We start from the raw sequence: 18,732 nt of genomic DNA on the forward strand, positions 1-18,732 counted from the left end.
GGTTCCAGTGTCTTGCTGACCTGAAGTACAGGGGACAGGAAGGAGGCAGCTGCTGAGGGGGCCTAGCTGGGGAGGGCCTGCCGGGCCGCCAGACCCTGTTTGGTTAGCCGCTGGTCTGCCCGCCGCTGCAGGAGGCGCTGCCGGCCTGAGACATGCTGCGGGTTGATCTCCGCTGGTTTGTCAACTGCGTTCATTTCTACTCCGTGTCCTTCCACAGAGCCTCTGTGGCGAGGCTCCACGAGATGTGGGCTCTTGGCAGGGAGGGGAAGTGTGCCAACTGAACACAGCCACGCTGCACCGTGACCGCCCATCCTCCCAGTGAGACTGCAGTGGGCAGGGGCCTCCCCGTCCCCCCGTCGTGGGCTTGGCGGCCCGCAGCAGGCGCTTAATGAACACACATCTTGAAGGAGTGAATAACACCGTTTACTGCACAGATGTAACCAGCTTCTGAGGCTGCAGCCCTAAGTACGTTACCACAGGTCATTCTAATTAAACTCTTAAAAACAAGCTCTCAAAATGAAGTGCAGCTGGGTTTATGACCCACTCGGAATGTCTGCAGGAACCGAGGTCCGGGTTAAGACTACGAGTGGCCGGCTGACTGCCCGGCCTTCCGTGGTCTCACTACTTCCCTAAAGGGGGTGGGGTGGGAGTGGGGGACAGGATTCAGAGAGGCCACCCTGCAGAGGTAAGGAAAGACCTGGGATCTGGTGTCGGGAGATGTCTGGAGGCTGCTGGTGGAGCAGGAGCTGGCCAGGGCTGGGAGGGGCCTGGCCGGCCAGTGTGGACCAGGGCGGGAAGCTGAGACCTGCCCTTGGCTGCCCTCTCCAGGGAGGGATTTAGTGGCAGAGCAAGCTGGAGCCGGGCCAGGCCTGCCCAGGGAGTTGACCTCTCATCAGCAAGAAAGCAGGGCATCCAAACAGGCTGGTCGTGGCCCAACGGTCGCATCTGCTCCCGGACCACATCCACGGAGGCCGCGGGGGGACTGAGCCCTGGCTGCCACATGCACACCGGAGCTGTGCAAGCTGCCCCAGGCTGGCCTCCAGCCACAGCTGCCCGCAGTCACCCTTCTATGCCGTGGGATAAACCCAAATGGGCTCACTGGGGCAACCTGCTTCCTCACCCCAGGGTGAGACTTAGTGGGGTCGTCAGCCTGGACGGGGCTGTGAAGGGCGGAAAGCTTTCTGGAGGGAAGTGCCATGAGCAGAACTCAGGGAGGAGGGGTGACCAGTTCTGGGGCGACCAGGGCTGGAGGGAAACCCTGGCTGCTCCGAGGTCCCCTGGAAGCTGACACCCCGCCCCACTCACAGCTTTGGGGTCGCAGGCTCGTGCCACTGGGCAGCTGGCCTGTTCTCTTTCAAGAAGCGGCTCTGGTCAGACCTGTACCTGGGACCCTCTTTGACCACCCCAGGGAGGCTGGCCGTGACCACTCCTCGTTGGCCTGATTTTCTGTCTCGCCAGCCCAAGGAGCTTGGCGTCAGCTGCTCCTTAGTGGGTTCTGGTGGGCGTTAGCACTGACTGTCCCCCAGGGTTGGGGGCTGGGGCCTGTGTCCCCCTTCTGTCACTTTCAGAGGTAGGTGTCCCCACCTAGAGGGTGAGGGTCCACGTTCTCACCAGGTGACAGGCTCGAGGTGCACGGGGCCGGGGCAGTGGGGAGACGGGCTGGCTCCTGGCAACCTCGTGTGGAACAGACCACAGCCACCCCCGCCCCCCTGCCCCCGAGCCAGGGGGCCCGCCAGGCACCTGTCCCATTCAGACAGCGGTGGGGGGGGCGACATCTAAAGGACTGTGTTACGGGGCAGGGAGAAGGGAAGCTGTGCCCAGGATGGGGCTGTGGGTTTGAAGGGTTGGCTCAGAGGCTGGTCCGCTTCTCCCAGGGTCCAAGAGACACGTTAAGAGTCCGTGGAGGAACTCGAGGTCATGGCTTGGGTGTGGGAGGAACGCTGGGGTGAGTCCCCACTGCCCTTCCCCAGCGCTGACTTGTGAAGAGTCCTTGCAGCTGCAGCCGGGACACCATTAAGCTGTCAGGTAGAAGGGAGGCCAGCAGGGTAGGGAGAGGGGTCAGGAGGGCTGGGCAAAGGGAGGGGACCCACTTGGGGCCTGGGAGCCCACCCCCTCCCCTGGGCAGCCAGCCCAAGGACTCTCAGCTCCAGCAGGAGGCAGGCAGCCTGGCGGCAGGAGGACAGCTGGGGCCAGCCTCCTTCCAGCCCAGCGCCTGGCCCAGGGTTTTATTCCAAGCAGGGGGAGCTGCCCCACCCAGCATGCTGGCTCTCCTCCTGGGGGTGGAGTCTGCAGGAGGCCCCCCTGAGCTGAGCTCTGGCCTCAGCCACAGATGCCTGGCGGTGACCAGACCTCTCAGGACTTGGAGTGCCGGTGCCCAAGGACTTGGGCCGCCTCGGGAGGTGGGGTGTCCAGGGCCTGTCTCCGGATGAGCTCCGAGTAGAGCCCGCCCTTCTTCAGGAGCTCCTCATGGGTCCCCACCTGCATAGAGGAAGGAGGGGCAGATGGTCATCCCCCGCCCGGCCCAGAGCTCACAGCCCTCAGAGGACCAGCTCCTTGGGCTAGCCTCCACCTAAGCCAGAGCCCCTCCGGAGGACACAGCACCGTCGGTCACAGGTCGAGGCTGGCGCATCTGTACTTGTTAGCCGAGCTGGATTGTGTAAGAGCCTCTGGATCCCCCTGTCCGCCTTACAGGGCCTGGCGCTCCTCGCCCAGTGCAGGCGGCTGGGGACTGTGAAACCGGGCCCCATACAGCCTCCGAGCCCCGCTGCAGACCCAGCCTTGGGGTGCTGCTCCATTTGGCCCTGATCAGGTTCCCTGGGCCCCCACTTCAGCCCCTCAGCCCTGGGGCCCTCCCCCAGCACCAAGTGCTTCTGAGAACTCTCCCCTGTGACACTGGGGGTCTCACTGCAGCTCTGCTCACTGCTCGCCCACCCCCAGGGGAAGAAACAGGGGCCCAGAGCGGCCAGGGCTTACTGAAGGGCAAGAACTCCTGAATCCACATGGTGCTACTACCAGACCATAACCCCCAGCCCCCAGGGTCAGGCCAGACCCTCCCACAGCTCAGCTGAGCCACCAACCTCCCTGTGTCCATCCCAGACCACCGACCCGTGCCCCAGGGCCCTGGCTGACCTCGCAGACACGGCCGTGGGCCATGACGACGATCCGGTGGGCTGCGCGCACGGTGCTGAGCCGATGGGCGATGACCAGCACGGTGCGCCCGGCGCTCGCGCGGTCCAGAGCCTCCTGCACGACTCTCTCGGACTCTGAGTCCAGCGCGCTGGTTGCCTCGTCCAGGATCAGCACGGCAGGCTGCTTGATGAGCGCTCGGGCGATGGCCAGGCGCTGCTTCTGGCCACCAGACAGGGTTGCACCCCGCTCACCTGGGGGGCAGGAGGTGGGGAGAGGGCAGGCGTGATGCCTGGCAGCACCCTGATCCCCCACCCCTGTGCACACAGCGGGGCGCAGTGACGCCCGAGGAGGCCAGGCTCCACCTCGCACCAGGGCACGGCTCAGAGCCACGACGGGCCCGGGCCCACCTGCCCTGGCCCTGAAGCTCTTGCCGCCTTCTCCTGGCCTCCTGGGTCCCTGCTGGACCCAGACGCGGCTCCTGGAGTTCGGGTGGCAGAATAGCGGGAGTCCACCCTACCCCTGGACATTCTGGAAAGACCACATGTGGAGTCCAAAACGCCCAGAGAACAGCAGAGGTGGCACACTGAGCACCAAGAAGAGCCTCCAGGTGACGACAGTCACAGAGCAGGTGCCAGAGGGAGAGGGAGGGCCAGCTCCTCCAGGCAGGGCAGCGTCCAAGGAGCAGAGCCTCAGCAGCAAGAAACACGGACCTCAAAGGATGGCTGCTCGACGGGGCAGGCTGAGCTCAGCAGATCGAGGCCTGACTGTGTCAGTTGCTCAGTCCTGTCCAACTCTGCGACCCCATGGACTGTAGCCCACCAGGCTCCTCTGTTCATGGGATTCTCCAGGCAAGAATACTGGAGTGAGTAGCCATTCCCTTCTCCAGGGGATCTTCCCGCCCCAGGGATCGAACCTGGGCCTCCTGCATTGCAGGCGGATTCTTTACCATCTGAGCCATCAGGGAAGCCCTGACTGAGACCTAAGTGTCAAGAAGAGTTGAGAGGGACTTCCCCAGTGGCCCAGGGGTTACAAGTCTGTGCTTCCACTGCAGGGCATGCTGGCTGGATCCCTGGTCAGAGAACTAAAATCCTGTGTGAAGCAAGGTGTGGCCAAAAAAAGAGAGTTGAGAACTTTAGATATGCCTGCACCATGAGAGGACTTCCCAGGTGGCGCAGGGGTAAAGAATCCGCCTGCAATTCAGGAGATGCAGGAGACCTGGGTTATCCCCTGGAGGAGGAAATGACAACCCACTCCAGTATTCTTGACTGGAGAATCCCATGGACAAAGGAGCCTGGCAGCCTGTCACAAAGAGTAGGACATGTCCAGCACCATGAGACATGCTGGAACATTCTGCAACAGAGCCAAGAGACTCTGGATAATGGACACGAGCCCAGAGGTTGAAGAGAGAACCTCTGAGAGGAACACACGAAGCTGCAAGCTTCGACGTGAAGATTCTCGTGTGATGCTACAACGTTCTAATGTTCTAGAACCACCAGAGCCCTCTTCTGGGTAAGTCAGAACAGAGATGTGCTCAACCAAAACCATCCCTGTGGATAAAAGTGGAAACACCTTTCATTAAAGGATAAAACCCAGAGAGAGAAAGAGATTGATTCCCTGTGCTTCTGGTCAGGTCTTGGGGGTTGACGTGGTGAACTCTGAAGAGTCCCCACGTCATGGATCATGTGTATCCCTGCCACGTTCCTGTCCCTGCAGCCGGCTTGTGCCTGAACCACCCCAGCATGGTCTCTGTCCCCGGAGAGCTGCCTCTGTCCCTCGAGGCCACAGTCCCGGTCTGGTCTCCCCTGAGGCCATGACCGCGTTCCCGCCCCCCTGCACCCCCGCCCATGTGGGCCCCCAGGCCCGTGTGGGACGCCATGCCTGAACTCACCCACGATGGTGTTGTAGCCCTCCGGGAAGCTGGTGATGAACTCGTGCGCATTGGCTTCCCGGGCGGCTGCGTAAACCTCTTCGTCAGAGGCGTCCACCTTCCCGAAACGAATGTTCTCCATGATTGTGGTTCCAAACAGGACGGGCTCCTGGGGGCGGGAGGTGGGGGGAACCACAGGAAACATCTCAACTCTGCTCCGAACCCCTGAAGGGTGTAATCAGGAGAGTTCTGGCCACAACAGGACCCCGTGGAGGGCAGGTAGGGAGGTTCAGAGTTACAGGTCAGAGAGAGACCCATCAAGAGTGGGAAGAGGCCGAGCTCGCTGCAGGACACAGGGCCCGTCGGGAAGGCGGCTAGGAGAGCAAGACCAGCTGGCCGGGCAGGGCACCCTACTCTGGGAAGACGGCCAATAAGATTTTATTACAATTTGACCTTCTGGATGCCATGAGCTGTCAGAGATCCTAAAAGACCGCCCCATGGGATCTCTTAAATTGAGGAACAGAGTCCAAAGGCAGAGCTGCAGCAGCTGGGACCCGGTGAATGAACACCAGGACCAGTGAAGACAGCCCACCCGCCCCCACCCCCTCAAGGGCCGCAGGACTGAGAACAAGCTTCACCTGGCTGATGAAGCCGATGACCTGGCTCCTGAGCCAGGAGGGGTCGAGGGTGCGCAGGTCCTGCCCATCCAGTGTCACCACGCCCACCGTGGGGTCATAGAAGCGCTCGAGCAGAGAGGCCACGGTGGTCTTTCCTGGGGGTCAGGGAGGGGAGGAGGGCATGGGTTTCCAGAGCATGTTCTGGGAAAGCGGGGCCCCTCCTGCCACACTGGGTGGTTCCAGGTGCGGAGTCGCAGGTGCGCGGGGGTGTAGTGGGCCCCTCTTACCTCCCCCGGACTGGCCCACCAGGGCCACGATCTTGCCTGGGGGCAGCGTGAGGCTGAAGTCTCTGAGCACAGGGAAGCCGGGGCGGCAGGGGTAGCTGGTGGGAGGCGAGAGACCCTCAGGTCGCACCAGGTTCTTGGACCCTTGTCACCTGGTCCCTCCTGAACTCTCAAGTCTCCCTGAGCCCTGGAGGGGGGTTTATTCAGAGGGCCACACTGCCCTACAGGTCCCCAGACCTCCCCCTCCCCTGCCCTCAGCCCAGAGAGGAGAGGAGGCGGCTGACACCGACCTGAAAGAGACGTTGTGAAAGGTGATGGAGCCGCGCAGGTGCTCCCGAGGCAGGCTGCAGCCCCCGCTGAGCGGGATGCCGGGGCTCAGGGTCATGTACTCAAAGACGCGGGCGCCTGCGCTGAGCCCCCGCACCACCTGGGGAGGGGTTGAGTCTGGGGTGAGGGAGGCCTGGGTCCGAGGGAAGGGGCAGCATCTCCTGGCCGACCCGGGCGGGAAGAGCTCATGGCGTCCCCTTCACCGGAAGCCTGGTTTCCGCAGCATGCAAGTTACGTGGGTGGCTGCGGGACTCCAGCCCAGATCCCGGGCCCACACCCCCAGACCCTTCTCTGCAGCTCACCTGCCCGAACAGGATGGAGAGGTTGGCCATGGACCTGCAAGGAGACGACGTGGGCTGAAAGCAGGCAGCAGCGAGGCTGAGAGAAGGCGGCCCGGAGGCGGAGGGGCAGGTCTGGGGAGGGGGGCGGGCGTGCTGAGCGAGGCGGGAAACCGGGCAGCCTGAGGCCAACGGAGAGGCTTCTCCTGAAACCTGGGGCCCTGGGGCCCCGGGACCTGGCAACCCTGGGCAGACCACCCAGTCCTGGGACAAGTCACTCCTCCCTTCAGAGCTGCGTTCTCTCCTGGCCCGGAGGGGGCTGACAGCCAGGGACTCCCTGAGGGCCGGGCTCCAGGGAGGAAACGGCCAGGAAGGCGGGCGGCGGGCAGGGGGGCTTGGGCTCCAGGCTGCCCACAGCCTGCAGGGCGCGGGGTGAGGCCCACCCAGGCGGTTGGATCTAGGGCTGTCCAGGCCCGGGGGAGCAAGGCCTAATGAAGTGGAAAAAAAGGATGTTACTCCTTCCACAGGAAGAAGGAAACAGAAGACACTAGGCCGCAGGGGCGGGGGCGGCCGGAGGGACCCCATAAGAAAATTCCCTGAAGATGTTATCTCATCGCAGCTGCACCCAGACGGTGGGCGGCTGCCTCTGTCACACGGGGCTGGAGGGGGGTGAGTCACTGCTCCTTAGTCACAGCGCCCGGCTGGCCTGGCCGCCCGTGACTGTGCGTCTGCAATGGTGTGTGCAGGTTTTTCTAGAAGCAAGACTGCCTCCCCAGGGTCACACTTGTCCCAGCACCCAGGTAGGGGCTGGGGGCGGGGGGGGCAGACGGGGCTCAGAGCACTTGCTGGAGGGGGCGAGAGACACGGAGGGGAGCTGGGACGGGGCGCTTTCGGCCAATGTCGGGAGAGCACTGTCCACCAGAGACCTGTAAGCCACTAGGGCCTGGCAGGGGTGCCATGCGACCACTGGAAACCAGCTGCGCGTGACCCTGCTCACGGGGATGGTGTGGGAGGCAGGCCTCGCCCTCCCTGGAGGCCCCGCAGGGCAGGGTGGTGGCTGGGCCCATTCCCAGGGGGACCCAGACCCGGACGCCTGGCTGTGACCCTGGTCCATCTGGGCACCTCCCCCTCCCTTCCAGGACACCAGGGCCACCACTGAGAACCCCTCGGGCGGGGTTGCTTGAGGCTGCTTGAACTCCAGGCAGGCCTGCCTCCCTGCCTCCCCCTGCCGGACCCCAGGAGGAAACACCAGCTTCTTTACTGACACCCAGTTTCTCCAAGGTGGGTGGTGAAGGCTCTCCATGTTGGGGGGTGGGTGGGTGGGTGGGAGGGTGTGTGTGTGTGTGTGTGTGTGTGTGTCTGTGTGTGTCTGTGTGTGTGTTAGTCATTCAGTTGTGTCTAACTCTTTGTGACCCCATGGAGTGTAGCCCACCAGGCTCCTCCGTCCATGGGATTTCCCAGGCAAGAGTACTGGAGTGGGTTGCCATTTCCTTCTCCGGGGGAATCTTCCTGACCCAGGAACTGAACCCACGTCTCCCACATTGTGAGCAGACGCTTTGCCATCTGAGCCCCCAGGGAAGCCCCATCCTTAGCAAGGGGCCCCCAAAAGGCTGGGCCAAGGGCCCAGCGAGCAGCCCCACCTAGCAGCCTGCGAGTAGCTTTCCTGAGCCTGTAACGGCAGTCTGCTAGCCTGCCAGGCCATGCAGTGGGGAGGGAAGGAGCAGGTCTGTGCCCAGGCCACAGTGGGAGGGGCCCAGCGGAAGGCGAGTCCGAGGGAGGAGGGCTGGCCGCGTGCAGGGAGCCAGGGGTCCATGCAGGTCAGCACCGCGGGAGGGGCAGCCCGCGTTCCGTCTCTGGAACCCTCAGACCTCTGTGTCCCAAGGCCACAGGGGAGGATGGGGGTGCCCAGGCCCAGAGAGGGTGTGAAGGGGCCTGACTAGGCAGCACTGAGCAGAAACGGGGGGATTCTGGTCTTTGTGGGACACTGGCCTGGGGCTGGGAAAGGTGGATTCTTTCTACCTGCCCTGCCTCGGGGTGAGCGCCCTCTGCCCCGGACGGTAACAAGGCCGATGGTGAAGGACTCTGGAAGAAATGCCCCCCACGCTCGTGGGGGTGAGACCCGGAGCAGAGCAGGACACACAGACTGGGGGAATCGGGGTGAGGAGGGGGACCCAGGGGGGCGTTGGGGCTGATGCCGTTTTCTCCACATGGTTGGTGGTAACACGGGTCTTCACTCTCCAGTTACTTGTTATTTCACATTTACTCTATTTATCTAGCGCCTATTTACATTTTATGTGTTTTGGTGTATATGGTACATGGGGGAGAGGACAAAGCAAGGAGAAACGGAATCAGGGGAAGGAGCTGCCAGGAACTCAGCTTAGAAGGGGCGGGGTGGGGGAGGAGGCCTCCCACCCTGGGTCCTCTCGTGGCAGAGCCGGTGGGCACACGGGGCTGGCGGAGCTGCGGACACGGTGAGCCAGCTGGGTGGGACGTGGAGGGGAAGGTCAGGCAGAGGGCGGGAGGCCAGCTCTTAGTGAGCGCATCACAGATGGCCTACCGTACATGGAGTCTTAGAGAAAGAAAGTGAAGTCGCTCAGTCACGTCCAGCTCTTTGCGACCCCGTGGACTGTAGCCCGCCAGGCTCCTCTGTCCGTGGCATTTCCCAGGCAAGGATACTAGAGGGGGTTGCCATTTCCTCCGCCAGGGGATCTTCCCCACCCAGGGATCGAACCCAGGTCTCCCGCACTGCAGGCAGACTCTTTACCGTCTGAGCCACCAGGGAAGCCCACACAGAGTCTTACTCAGCCTTCAAAAGGAAGGCAATTCTGACACCTGCCCCGACGTGGATGAACCTGGGAGAAGTCGCGCTCAGAGAAAGACGCCCTCACCAGGGACAGACACCGTATGAGCCCACCTACATGAGGGCCTGAAGCAGACAGATTCACAGAGACAGACAGCAGGATGGGGTTGCCGGGGGCTGGGGAGGGGGTCGTCTAGGGACAGCATTTCGGTTTCACAAAGTGAAGCTGTTCTGAGGACGGATGTTGGTGAAGGTCACACAACATGAGCGTTATGTGATGCTAATAAACTGTATTTAAATACGTTAAGACGGTAAATTTTGTTATGTGCATTTTATCAAAATTAAACAAAAACAGCTTATCAAGGAAACTTTTGAGTTGTTGGGAAGTTGAAGCTGATGGATGTGTTTCTGAGGGAACAGTGAATGAGGTTGCGGGGAGCCCTGAGTGGGCACTGCTGGGAGGCAGGGGGCCCCTCCCCAGCCCTGCACTTCACTGGGGGAGCTGGTCACCGTATCCACAGAAGACTGGCGCCCCCTGCCCCAGCTGGGCCCCTCGGGAAGAGAACGGCCCACTCTCACCTCTGCACAGTCTGAGAGGCCACCAGGAAGGACATGAGGTCTCCCCCCGTCAGCTGCTGCCCGGCCACGAGTGAGCCCCCAACAAACAGGGTGCCCAAGACCATGCCTGCGAGGGGCAAGGAGAGGCGGTCAGGGAGGAGGGCGGGGGACAGAGTCTGGCTCCTGTGCTGGCCCCTGCCACGCTCTACCGACTGGTGTTTCAGCAAGTCATTTGAATCTCTGCCTTAGTTCCTCCTTTGGCAGTGAGGGGGTTGGGGGCACCTCACTGCTTCCTCTCCAGCAGCTCTGCCCATGGCTCAGATGTGGCACGGGGCCTGTGTGCCCACTCCCTGCCTGAGTTGGCAGCCTTCTCCCCTAGTTAGCAGACCAGCTACCTGGCACTCGGGAGACGTTGGCCACCAAGCAGGTGGAGGGAGGGCTGCCCTGGCTCTTCCGAGCTCACCCCGAGTTGTACCCGTACTCCCCCTGGGGGTCCCTGCTCACGCACAGTTGAAGGCGATGTTGGAGAGCCCCTGGAACAAGGCGATGCCTCTGCCCAGCTCCTCTGCCTTACAGCGGGACCCCTCCAGCTCCGCTCCGTAGCGTCTGGGGACAGAGGCCAAGCCCGGCCCTCAGGAAGCTGGCAAGGTTGGGCCCAGGGCGGATGGAGGGGCCTTTGGGGAGCACCCCCCGGCTCTGCACTCCACCCCTGCTCAGGACTCACTCCTCCTCCCGCTGCTCCATGGCGAAGGCTCGCACTGTCCGAACATTGCCCAGGGCCTCATCTGCCACACCCGTTGCCCTGGCGACCTGCAAGGGACCCAGAAGTTAGAAAGCCAGGATGCAGATGGGGAGGGGGACCGAGGAGCACAGGGCGCAGAGAAGGAGGGGAGCACAGGAGGGGAGGGCGGGAATTCCGATACCTGCTCCTGACACTGGCGAGACAGTTTCCTGAGAGCTGAGCCCATCAGGGTGCCAACTCCCATCAGGGCAGGCGTGGCCACCATCAGCAGCAGCGTGAGGCGTGTAGAGAGCATGGACAGCGACACCAGGCAGCCGGCCACCTGCGTGCAGCTCCGCAGCCCCTGGGCAGTGGACAGGAAGCCTGTGAGGCGTCAGCACCAGGACGTGGGGACTCGCCAAGCGTCAGATGGCTAGAGCCAGCTCCCCACTCCACTCACAGGGTGAGGCCACAGGTCTAACCCCCGGGAGGCCACTGGTCACACACTATAACCCTTTCCTGACCAGCAGGGGTGAGAAACTACGGACCAAGATCTCCTCCTCCTCCTCCTAATGCCACTGCCCTCTTCTTCTCCAGAAACTGAACCAAAAAAATGACCGCCTGGCGATGCCACCCAGGGCCTTCTAGGGGGTCGGTGACAACGTGGGGAGCAGAGGATGAAGAGAGGACATCAGGAATTCAGCAGAGCTGTCGCTGGCTCTCCTGTCAGCCGGCCAGGCACTCTGGGGCCAGGCCATTACGAACATCTTGGCAAGCAGGGCTGGCAAAGGCTCTTGTCTGAGTTCTTGGGAAGGGTTTTCCGGGGGAGGTTGGATTTCACCGCGGGAGAGAAAGAGCCTGTCCTGACCTTAGACACACGGCCATGAGTCCTCCCACCCGTGAATGTCCCTGTACCCTCATCCACATCCTCACCAGAGGGCAGGCCTCTAGCTTTGGTGTGAGCTGGAGGCGAGGGGACCCAAGACTGGGGCGGGGCTGGCCTGCGACAGTGTGTGCAAATGTGTGTGTGACTCTAACAGTGCCCCAGGCCAGGTCCTCCCCACCTGGGACACTGACCTGGGAGATGACGAGTTTGAAGGAGGATTTAAATTCTTGCACGTCTGTCGTCAGTCGGCTCACCAGCTGCCCTGTCTTCTTAGCATCGAAGAACTCGATGTCTTGGCTGGCGGCAGCCGCAGGTGGAGAGGAGGGAGACACGCCCTCAGGACGAGGCCCCGCCCCAGACACGCCCCCAGGCCCCAGGGCCCCGCCCCTACCGGAGCAGGTTGCAGAAAAGCGCCCTCCGTAGATCCACGGCCATGCGCTCGCCGATGCGCGACAGCAGCACCAGGTACCCGAAGGTCAGCAGGCCCTGCGAGACAGGCCCGGCTCTCAGGGGCGCCCAGGGCTCCTCGCGGGGGCGGCAGGCCCCCCAGCCCTCCCTCCTGCGGTACCTGGAGGCCGTAGAGGAGGAGCAGGTGGGTGCTGAGGCTCCGGGACTCCGTCAGGAAGCTACCCGCGTGGTCCCTCGTGTACTTAGCCACGATCTCCACCAGCTGCCCCAGGAGCAGGGGGATCTGCACGTTTACCAAGGCCGCGCCCAGGGCCAGCTTGGGGGTGGGGGCAGCCGGTCAGAGGGGGACCACCTCTACCCGGTCCCTGAACCTTCCTCTCTCACTGATGCCCCCGCTGTGGGGGTTCCTATATCTCTCAGAAAGGAAAACCCAGCCGCCAGCCCCTGGGGACCCTTGGACCCTGTACCCCAGCCACCCTGTGCATGTCCTCCAAGGGACCCTCGGCCGTGTCCTCATGCCAGCGGCCCCAGGTCTCTGAGACTCAGCCCGGCAGGAAAGCTGTCCCCATGTGGCCCTGGCTGGGGGGCTTCTGCAAACCGGGGGTGTATCCTTCCCTTCCCTGGTGTTGGGAGGCGGGGCGGGAGAAGACCTCACCACGATGGCTGCCCCCAGGACCAGCAGGTGGGGGCGCAGAAACTGCCAGAAGAGCGTCCAGTTAAAGCGGGGCTCCAGGACACGGGGTCTGGAGCGGGCCAGGGGGGCCTCTTCTGCCTCACACAGTGCCACAAGGCTGAGGCGGGGGCACTTACTCAGAACCAGGGGGCCCAGGAGGACTCCCCCGACCCAGCGCCAAGCAGAGGGGCTCCGGATGGGAGCCGGGGCTGCTCGAGGGAGGCGGGCCCGGAGCTGGGAGCGCAGCTGGGCCATGACCCCGAGGAGGCAGGCGCTGGGACGGCCATCGGAGGACCTGCAGGGAGAGAACACCATGATGGCTCACGGGCCTAGCTGGCCCTCAGCTGAGCAGCGCGGCGCCTGGCTCTCGGCCCTTGGCTCAGCCCTCTGGGGGACAGAGGCTTCTCTGTGACAGCTCCCCCTGGCCGTCTCAGGGAGGCTCTTAAGCAACCTCCATTTCTGAGACGAACACACCCAGTGGAAAGTCATCGAGTCTCAAAGGTGTTTGCCCCTGGCTCCTCTCTGGGATGGCTGGCCCTAATCAGTGACCACCTCCAACCCCTGCTCTTTCAGAAGAATGACGGGTCATCAGAGCTGGATGGTGCTCCCCTTACAGACAAGCAGCAGAACTGGGACAACGTGGGACCCCTGCTGTCTGACTCCAGAATCCAGGCTCAGGATTGGGTGTGATGAGCTCACAGTTACATGTGGGGAGGCCAGGAGTGATCCCAAGACTCTGCCCACTGGTCAGAAGCTTATCACACCCCATCACCATGTCCCCTCCTGGGCCTCGAGTGCTAACATGACAGACAAGGTATGGAAGAAAAGGGTGACGATAAAATCCAAGTAACTTGTATCTTGTCATCTCACATAGGCCAAGATCCCCGTATCCTGCAGTTTCGGTATCTGTAGATGACAATGCAGGGTGACCAGCCTACTGTGCGCCGCACTCTGCTCCGAGGTCCAGGGAACAAGAGGCCAACAGGACAGACCAAGTAAGGGCCCTCGTGGTGGTTAAGCTTTAGCGTGGGTGTATGAATATATATACCCTGACGCTAGGAAAGATTGAAGGCAGAAGGAGAAGAGGGCAGCAGAGGATGAGATGGTTAGATAGCAACACCGACTCAATGGACGTGAACTTGAGCAAACTCCAGGAGATGGTGAAAGACAGGGGAGGCTGGCGTGCTGCAGTCCAAGGGATGGCGAAGAGTTGGACATGACTTGGTGACTGAACAACAAAAGTGTATAGGGCAGGGGGGACACAAAAAAGGCTAATGACAAAGCTTGCTGAGGGTGGGGGGGTGGGGGCGGGGGACCCATTACTGTCCCTTTAAAACATGTGGACTTGAGAGGGCAAGGAAGACCATAATCACAATTGCATTTTAAAGATCCTTGCAGAGAGGAGTGAGCTGGAGGACAGGAGCAGCTATAGGGAGGCCTGTTAGAAGTATCTGTTACCTGACCAAGAGTAGATGGGAGGATGATCAAAGATGCAAATAAGATTACTGATGAGGAGAGGCTTTTAAAAAACAAATGGATGAGAGGGTTTTCCTTTACCACAATGGTTTTTCCTATTTCCAGACCCTCCTAACTACACTCAGTCTCATCCTTCCCTGTTTCAATGAGGCCTGCCTGCGCTTCTTGCCACCTCTATGTGACATCTCCCCCCACCCCATCCACCTGCCTGTTTTCCACTGCGTATTTCCTATCTATCCAAAATATAAATGGAAAAAATATATAAACAGAGAAGCTCACTTCCCTGCTCTCTGTAAATGCCCCACTTCCCCATCACACTATATATATTCCTTGGTGGCAGGAAGTCAGATCTTATTCACCACTGTATCCCCACAACACTTAGCAGAGCTCTGGTACAAAACAGAGCTCAGCAAATGTTATGTTTGTTGAGTGCATGCCCTCATTAGAAATGCAGAACAATCTGACAAAATCAACCCTGAATGTTTATTGGAAGGACTGAAGCTGAAGCTCCAATACTTTGGACACCTGATGCGAAGAGCTGACTCATTGGAAAAGACCCTGATGCTGGGAAAGATTGAAGGCAGGAGGAGAAGGGGACGACAGAGGATGAGATGATTGGACAGCATTATTGACTCAATGGACATGAGTTTGAGCAAACCCTAGGAGATGGTGAAGAACTGGAAAGCTTGGCATGCTGCAGGCCATGGGGTCACAAAGAGTTGGACATGACTTAGTGACTGAACAACAAGTAAACTGATTCACTGCTGCATTGTTTGTAAAGATTTAGACTTACTGTAGACAATAGTACGAAATATATTTTATGACCCAGCACAGTGAACATATGCATGTTGCAGAAAATCGAAATGCTTCACAGAACAATACTTTCCTTATTATTATTATTATTTTTTTTGCCTCAAGGTTTGCAGGATCTTCGTTCCTCCACTAGGAATCAAACCTGAGTCCTGGCAGTGAAAAGCCCAAGTCCTAACTACTGGATCGCCAGGCAAGTCCCTCCCTCATTTGTTTTTTAAACATGTATACTGTTATATTCACTTTCTTTAAAATTTCATTCATTTATGGCTGTGCTGGGTCTTCGTTGGTGCACCCGGGATACTGTGTGTTGCCCTGGGGCTCCTCATTGTGGTAGTTTCTCTTCCTGCGAAGCACAGGCTCTAGGTGTGTGGGCTTCAGTAGTCGCAGCATGCTGGCCAGGCCCTAGAGTGCGGACTCAGCAGTTGTGGCCCACGGGCACAGCTGCTCTGAGGCATATGGAATCCTCCCGGACCAGGGATTGAACCCGTGTCTCCTGCATTGACAAGTGGATTCCCATCCACTGTACCACCAGGGAAGTCCTATATGCCTTCTAGAGGGTCCAGACTCACTAAATGCACTTTCTGATCTATTGTGTTGTGACTTGCAGGTCTGAAAAACACTGCGCTATGAACACACAAATTCTAACACACTATCTGATGTCTTTCCTGGGGTTGTGCTCTCGTTTAAATAATATCGACACCCTTACTCTTTTCCTAAGGACTGTATTCAAGCCTTTTAATAATTTACCATGGCCACTTTCCAGCTTTTCTCATCTTCTCCACACTAAGGTCTAAGCAGTGCTTGGACACTGCCAAAAACTGGCGTTTACGTCCCAGCACCAGTACTTCTAAGCTGCAGCTCCACCCCTCTTGCCCTCCATCAGTCAAACGTGCTTCCTGAAGGACACAAGTCCACATCCACCTGCTCCTGTGATCTACTGCCTGCCTGGCTCTTGGGCTTTCACTCTAGGATTAGAAAGGAATCAGTTGCTTCTTGTAAAGCGTTTACAATGGAGTCGCAGTCTCTGGGTCCTTTTCATTCCCCATTTGTGTTTTTCTCTCTTGGGACCAACATGCGCAGAGCAAATGAACACCAACACATACATAGTCTTTTATCTCTGCTGAGACTATACAGATTTAGGAACCATTTTCGTTCAGTGCACACTGAATCTGTAGAACAACAGCCATGCTAAATGTCTCTGGACACTTAATTTTTGTCCACATCTCCAGACCAATCCAAGAATGAGGACTGAGGCCAGAAACGGGGGGCCTGATGAAAGTGAAAAAGTTGGCTTAAAACTCAACATTCAGAAAACTAAGATCATGGCATCCAGTCCCATTACTTCATGGCAAATAGATGGGGAAACAGTGGAAACAGTGACAGACTTTAGGGGGAGCCTGGTGGGCTGCAGTCCATGGGGTCGCTAAGAGTTGGACACGACTGAGCAACTTCACTTTCACTTTTCTCTTTCATGCATTGGAGAAGGAAATGGCAATCCACTCCAATATTCTTGCCTGGAGAATCCCAGGGATGGGGGAGCCTGGTGGGCTGCCGTCTATGGGGTCGCACAGAGTTGGACACGACTGAAGTGACTTAGCAGCAGCAGCAAAATCACTGCAGATGGTGACTGCAGCCATGAAATTAAAAGACACTTGCTCCTTGGAAGAAAAGTTATGACCAACCTAGACAGCATATTAAAAAGCAGAGACATTACTTTGCTGACAAAGGTCCGTCTAGTCAAGGCTATGGTTTTTCCAGTGGTCATGTATGGATGTGCTGCTGAGGCACTTCAGTCGTGTCCGATTCTGTGCGACCCACAGACGGCAGCCCACCAGGATGCCCCGCCCCTGGGATTCTCCAGGCAAGAACACTGGAGTGGGTTGCCATTTCCTTCTCCAATGCATGAAAGTGAAAAGTGAAAGTGAAGTTGCTCAGTTGTGTCCAGGTCTTCGCGACCCCATGGACTGCAGCCCACCAGGCTCCTCTGTCCATGGGATTTTCCAGGCAAGAGTACTGGAGCGGGTTGCCATTGCCTTCTCCTTGTATGGATGTGAGAGTTGGATTATAAAAAAAAGCTGAGCACCGAAGAATTGATGCTTTTGAACTGTGGTATTGGAGAAGACTCTTGAGAGTCCCTTGGACTACAAGGACATCCAACCAGTCCATCCTAAAGGAAATCACTCCTGAATATTCATTGGAAGGACTGATGCTGATGCTGAAACTCCCAACACTTTGGCCACCTGATACGAAGAACGGATTCATTTGAAAAAAACTGATGCTGGGAAAGATTGAAGGCAGGAGGAGAAGAGGACGACAGAGGATGAGATGGTTGGATGGTATCACCGACTCGATGGACATGAGTTTGAATAAGCTCCGGGAGTTGGTGATGGGCAGGGAGGCCTGGCGTGCAGCAGTCCATGGGGTCGCAAAGAGTCAGACACGACTGAGCGACTGAACTGAACCGAACTGACACCTGTGCAGCACGGTGCCCCCTGGTGGGGAGTGCAGACCTAGCGTGGTCCCCGACCCAGAGCGCCCCCCTCCGTCCAGCCTTCGCGCGGACACAGACGCGCCGAGCCTCGCGCCGGCACCTGGCCGTCTCTATAAATAATCGAGGCCGATCCTCCCAGGAACGACAGTCGACCCCCGGGCCAGGCCGGCCTACAGCCCCCAGCAGACCTTGCGAGAGCCCGGGACTCCATCTCCCGGCGAGCCCCACGCCCTTCAGGCGGGTCAGTATCCCACGCTCCCAGTTAGGTTTCGTCCCTTTTTACCTGACAGCCGAGAATGTCTGGAAGCGGAGGGGTAGCAACGGCTTGCCTGGGACGGGGCCACCCCGAATCCCGACTCGAAACAAGTGCACCAGCATGATGTGGGGAGAACCGGACCAGCCGGCAAGAGCGGCTTCACCGTGACCCCATTGAGGGCTCCATGTTGGCTCCGGCCCGCATCCCGACAACCCCCGCGCGACGCGGCGCTGATTGGCGGAAAGAAGCATCAATTTCACTGCAAGCTGTGATTGGAGGTAACCTCGTTCGCGCCTCAACGATAATTGGCGAGAGCCGCCTGTGGACCGCCCCCTCCCATCCATTTCTGGGCGGGGCCGAGCCGGAAGCGGCAATGTTTTCCGCCCGCCTCCGGGGTTGGCTCTGAGGTGACGTCTTGAGGGCGTGCCGAGTGTGCTCCCCCGCCCCGCCGGGTATCCATAGTAACGCGTCAGCGGCCGACCGCGGGGTTAGTCTCTCACGTTTGCTCTCAGAGCATTCTAGGTGACCCGGAATCTCCGGGGAGTGTAGAACGCTGGTTCTGGGAGACCAAGGGACAAAAATCGTTTGGAGGTGTTTTGTTTTTTTTTTTTCCCCAAAATATGTGCACGTGCCTTTCCACCCACCCTGCTCCCCTAGGCGAGTCAGAGCTCCGGGGACAACGTGCGTGCTTGCTTAGTCGCTTCAGGCTTGTGCGACTCTGCGACTCTACGGACTGCAGCCTGCCAGGCTACTCTGTCCATGGGATTCTCCAGGCAGGAACACTGGAGTGGGTCGCCGTGCCCTCCTCCGGGGGATCTTCCTGACCCAGGGTTAGAACCTGCATCTGTCTTCTGCATTGGCAGGCAGATTCTTTACTACTAGCTCGCCACACGCTGTGGCCACCACATATATTTGGGGAAAAACTCCCCTGGTGATTCTGACAAGCTCGCGCTACACCATGGTTTAGAACCACTGGCGCGACCCCAGAGCCATCTCCCTGATAGATGCCTTCCTACCGCAGTCAGGCTGACTTGCCTGTAGCTGCCACCGCACAGCTCTTACACCTGCAATTTCTCTCTTATTTATTTCTTCCGTGTAATTATTTGCTTGCATAGCCACCTCCCTACCAGGCTGTGACTTCCTCTTCC

General features: G+C 59.3%; 1 protein-coding gene across 2 annotated transcripts; it reads right to left on the reverse strand.

The window, feature by feature from the left end:
- Positions 1-401: 401 nt before the first annotated feature.
- ABCB8 (ATP binding cassette subfamily B member 8) lies at positions 402-17,804 on the reverse strand. 2 transcript variants are annotated; one of them, XM_027538600.1, is made up of 17 exons: positions 17,612-17,804; positions 12,531-12,843; positions 12,036-12,191; positions 11,859-11,953; positions 11,659-11,764; positions 10,784-10,945; positions 10,585-10,670; positions 10,369-10,466; positions 9,882-9,987; positions 6,527-6,560; positions 6,188-6,324; positions 5,901-5,995; positions 5,635-5,768; positions 5,018-5,165; positions 3,130-3,380; positions 2,350-2,478; positions 402-2,018 (listed from the first exon to the last, which is right to left on the reverse strand). In XM_027538600.1, the coding sequence occupies exons 1-16, from the start codon at positions 17,704-17,706 to the stop codon at positions 2,353-2,355; spliced, it is 2,142 nt and encodes a 713-aa protein (XP_027394401.1). In that variant the 5' UTR covers positions 17,707-17,804; the 3' UTR covers positions 402-2,018; positions 2,350-2,352. The 2 variants fall into 2 exon arrangements, with proteins under 2 accessions (XP_027394401.1, XP_027394400.1); XM_027538599.1 differs by having other exon boundaries at positions 402-2,478.
- Between the last annotated feature and the right edge of the window lie 928 nt (positions 17,805-18,732).

The sequence above is a fragment of the Bos indicus x Bos taurus genome, chromosome 4, assembly GCF_003369695.1.
Source record: "Bos indicus x Bos taurus breed Angus x Brahman F1 hybrid chromosome 4, Bos_hybrid_MaternalHap_v2.0, whole genome shotgun sequence".
Lineage (NCBI taxonomy): Eukaryota > Metazoa > Chordata > Mammalia > Artiodactyla > Bovidae > Bos > Bos indicus x Bos taurus.

Coding starts and splice junctions, on each gene's coding strand:
- ABCB8 (XM_027538600.1), bottom strand. CDS start 17,706: ATGCTGGTGCACTTGTTTCGAGTCGGGATTCGGGGTGGCCCCGTCCCA. Junction 11,954..12,035: donor TCCTCCTCTACGGCCTCCAG/GTACCGCAGGAG, acceptor CCTGTCTCGCAG/GGCCTGCTGACCTTCGGGTA. Junction 10,946..11,658: donor TCAAACTCGTCATCTCCCAG/GTCAGTGTCCCA, acceptor TCCACTGCCCAG/GGGCTGCGGAGCTGCACGCA.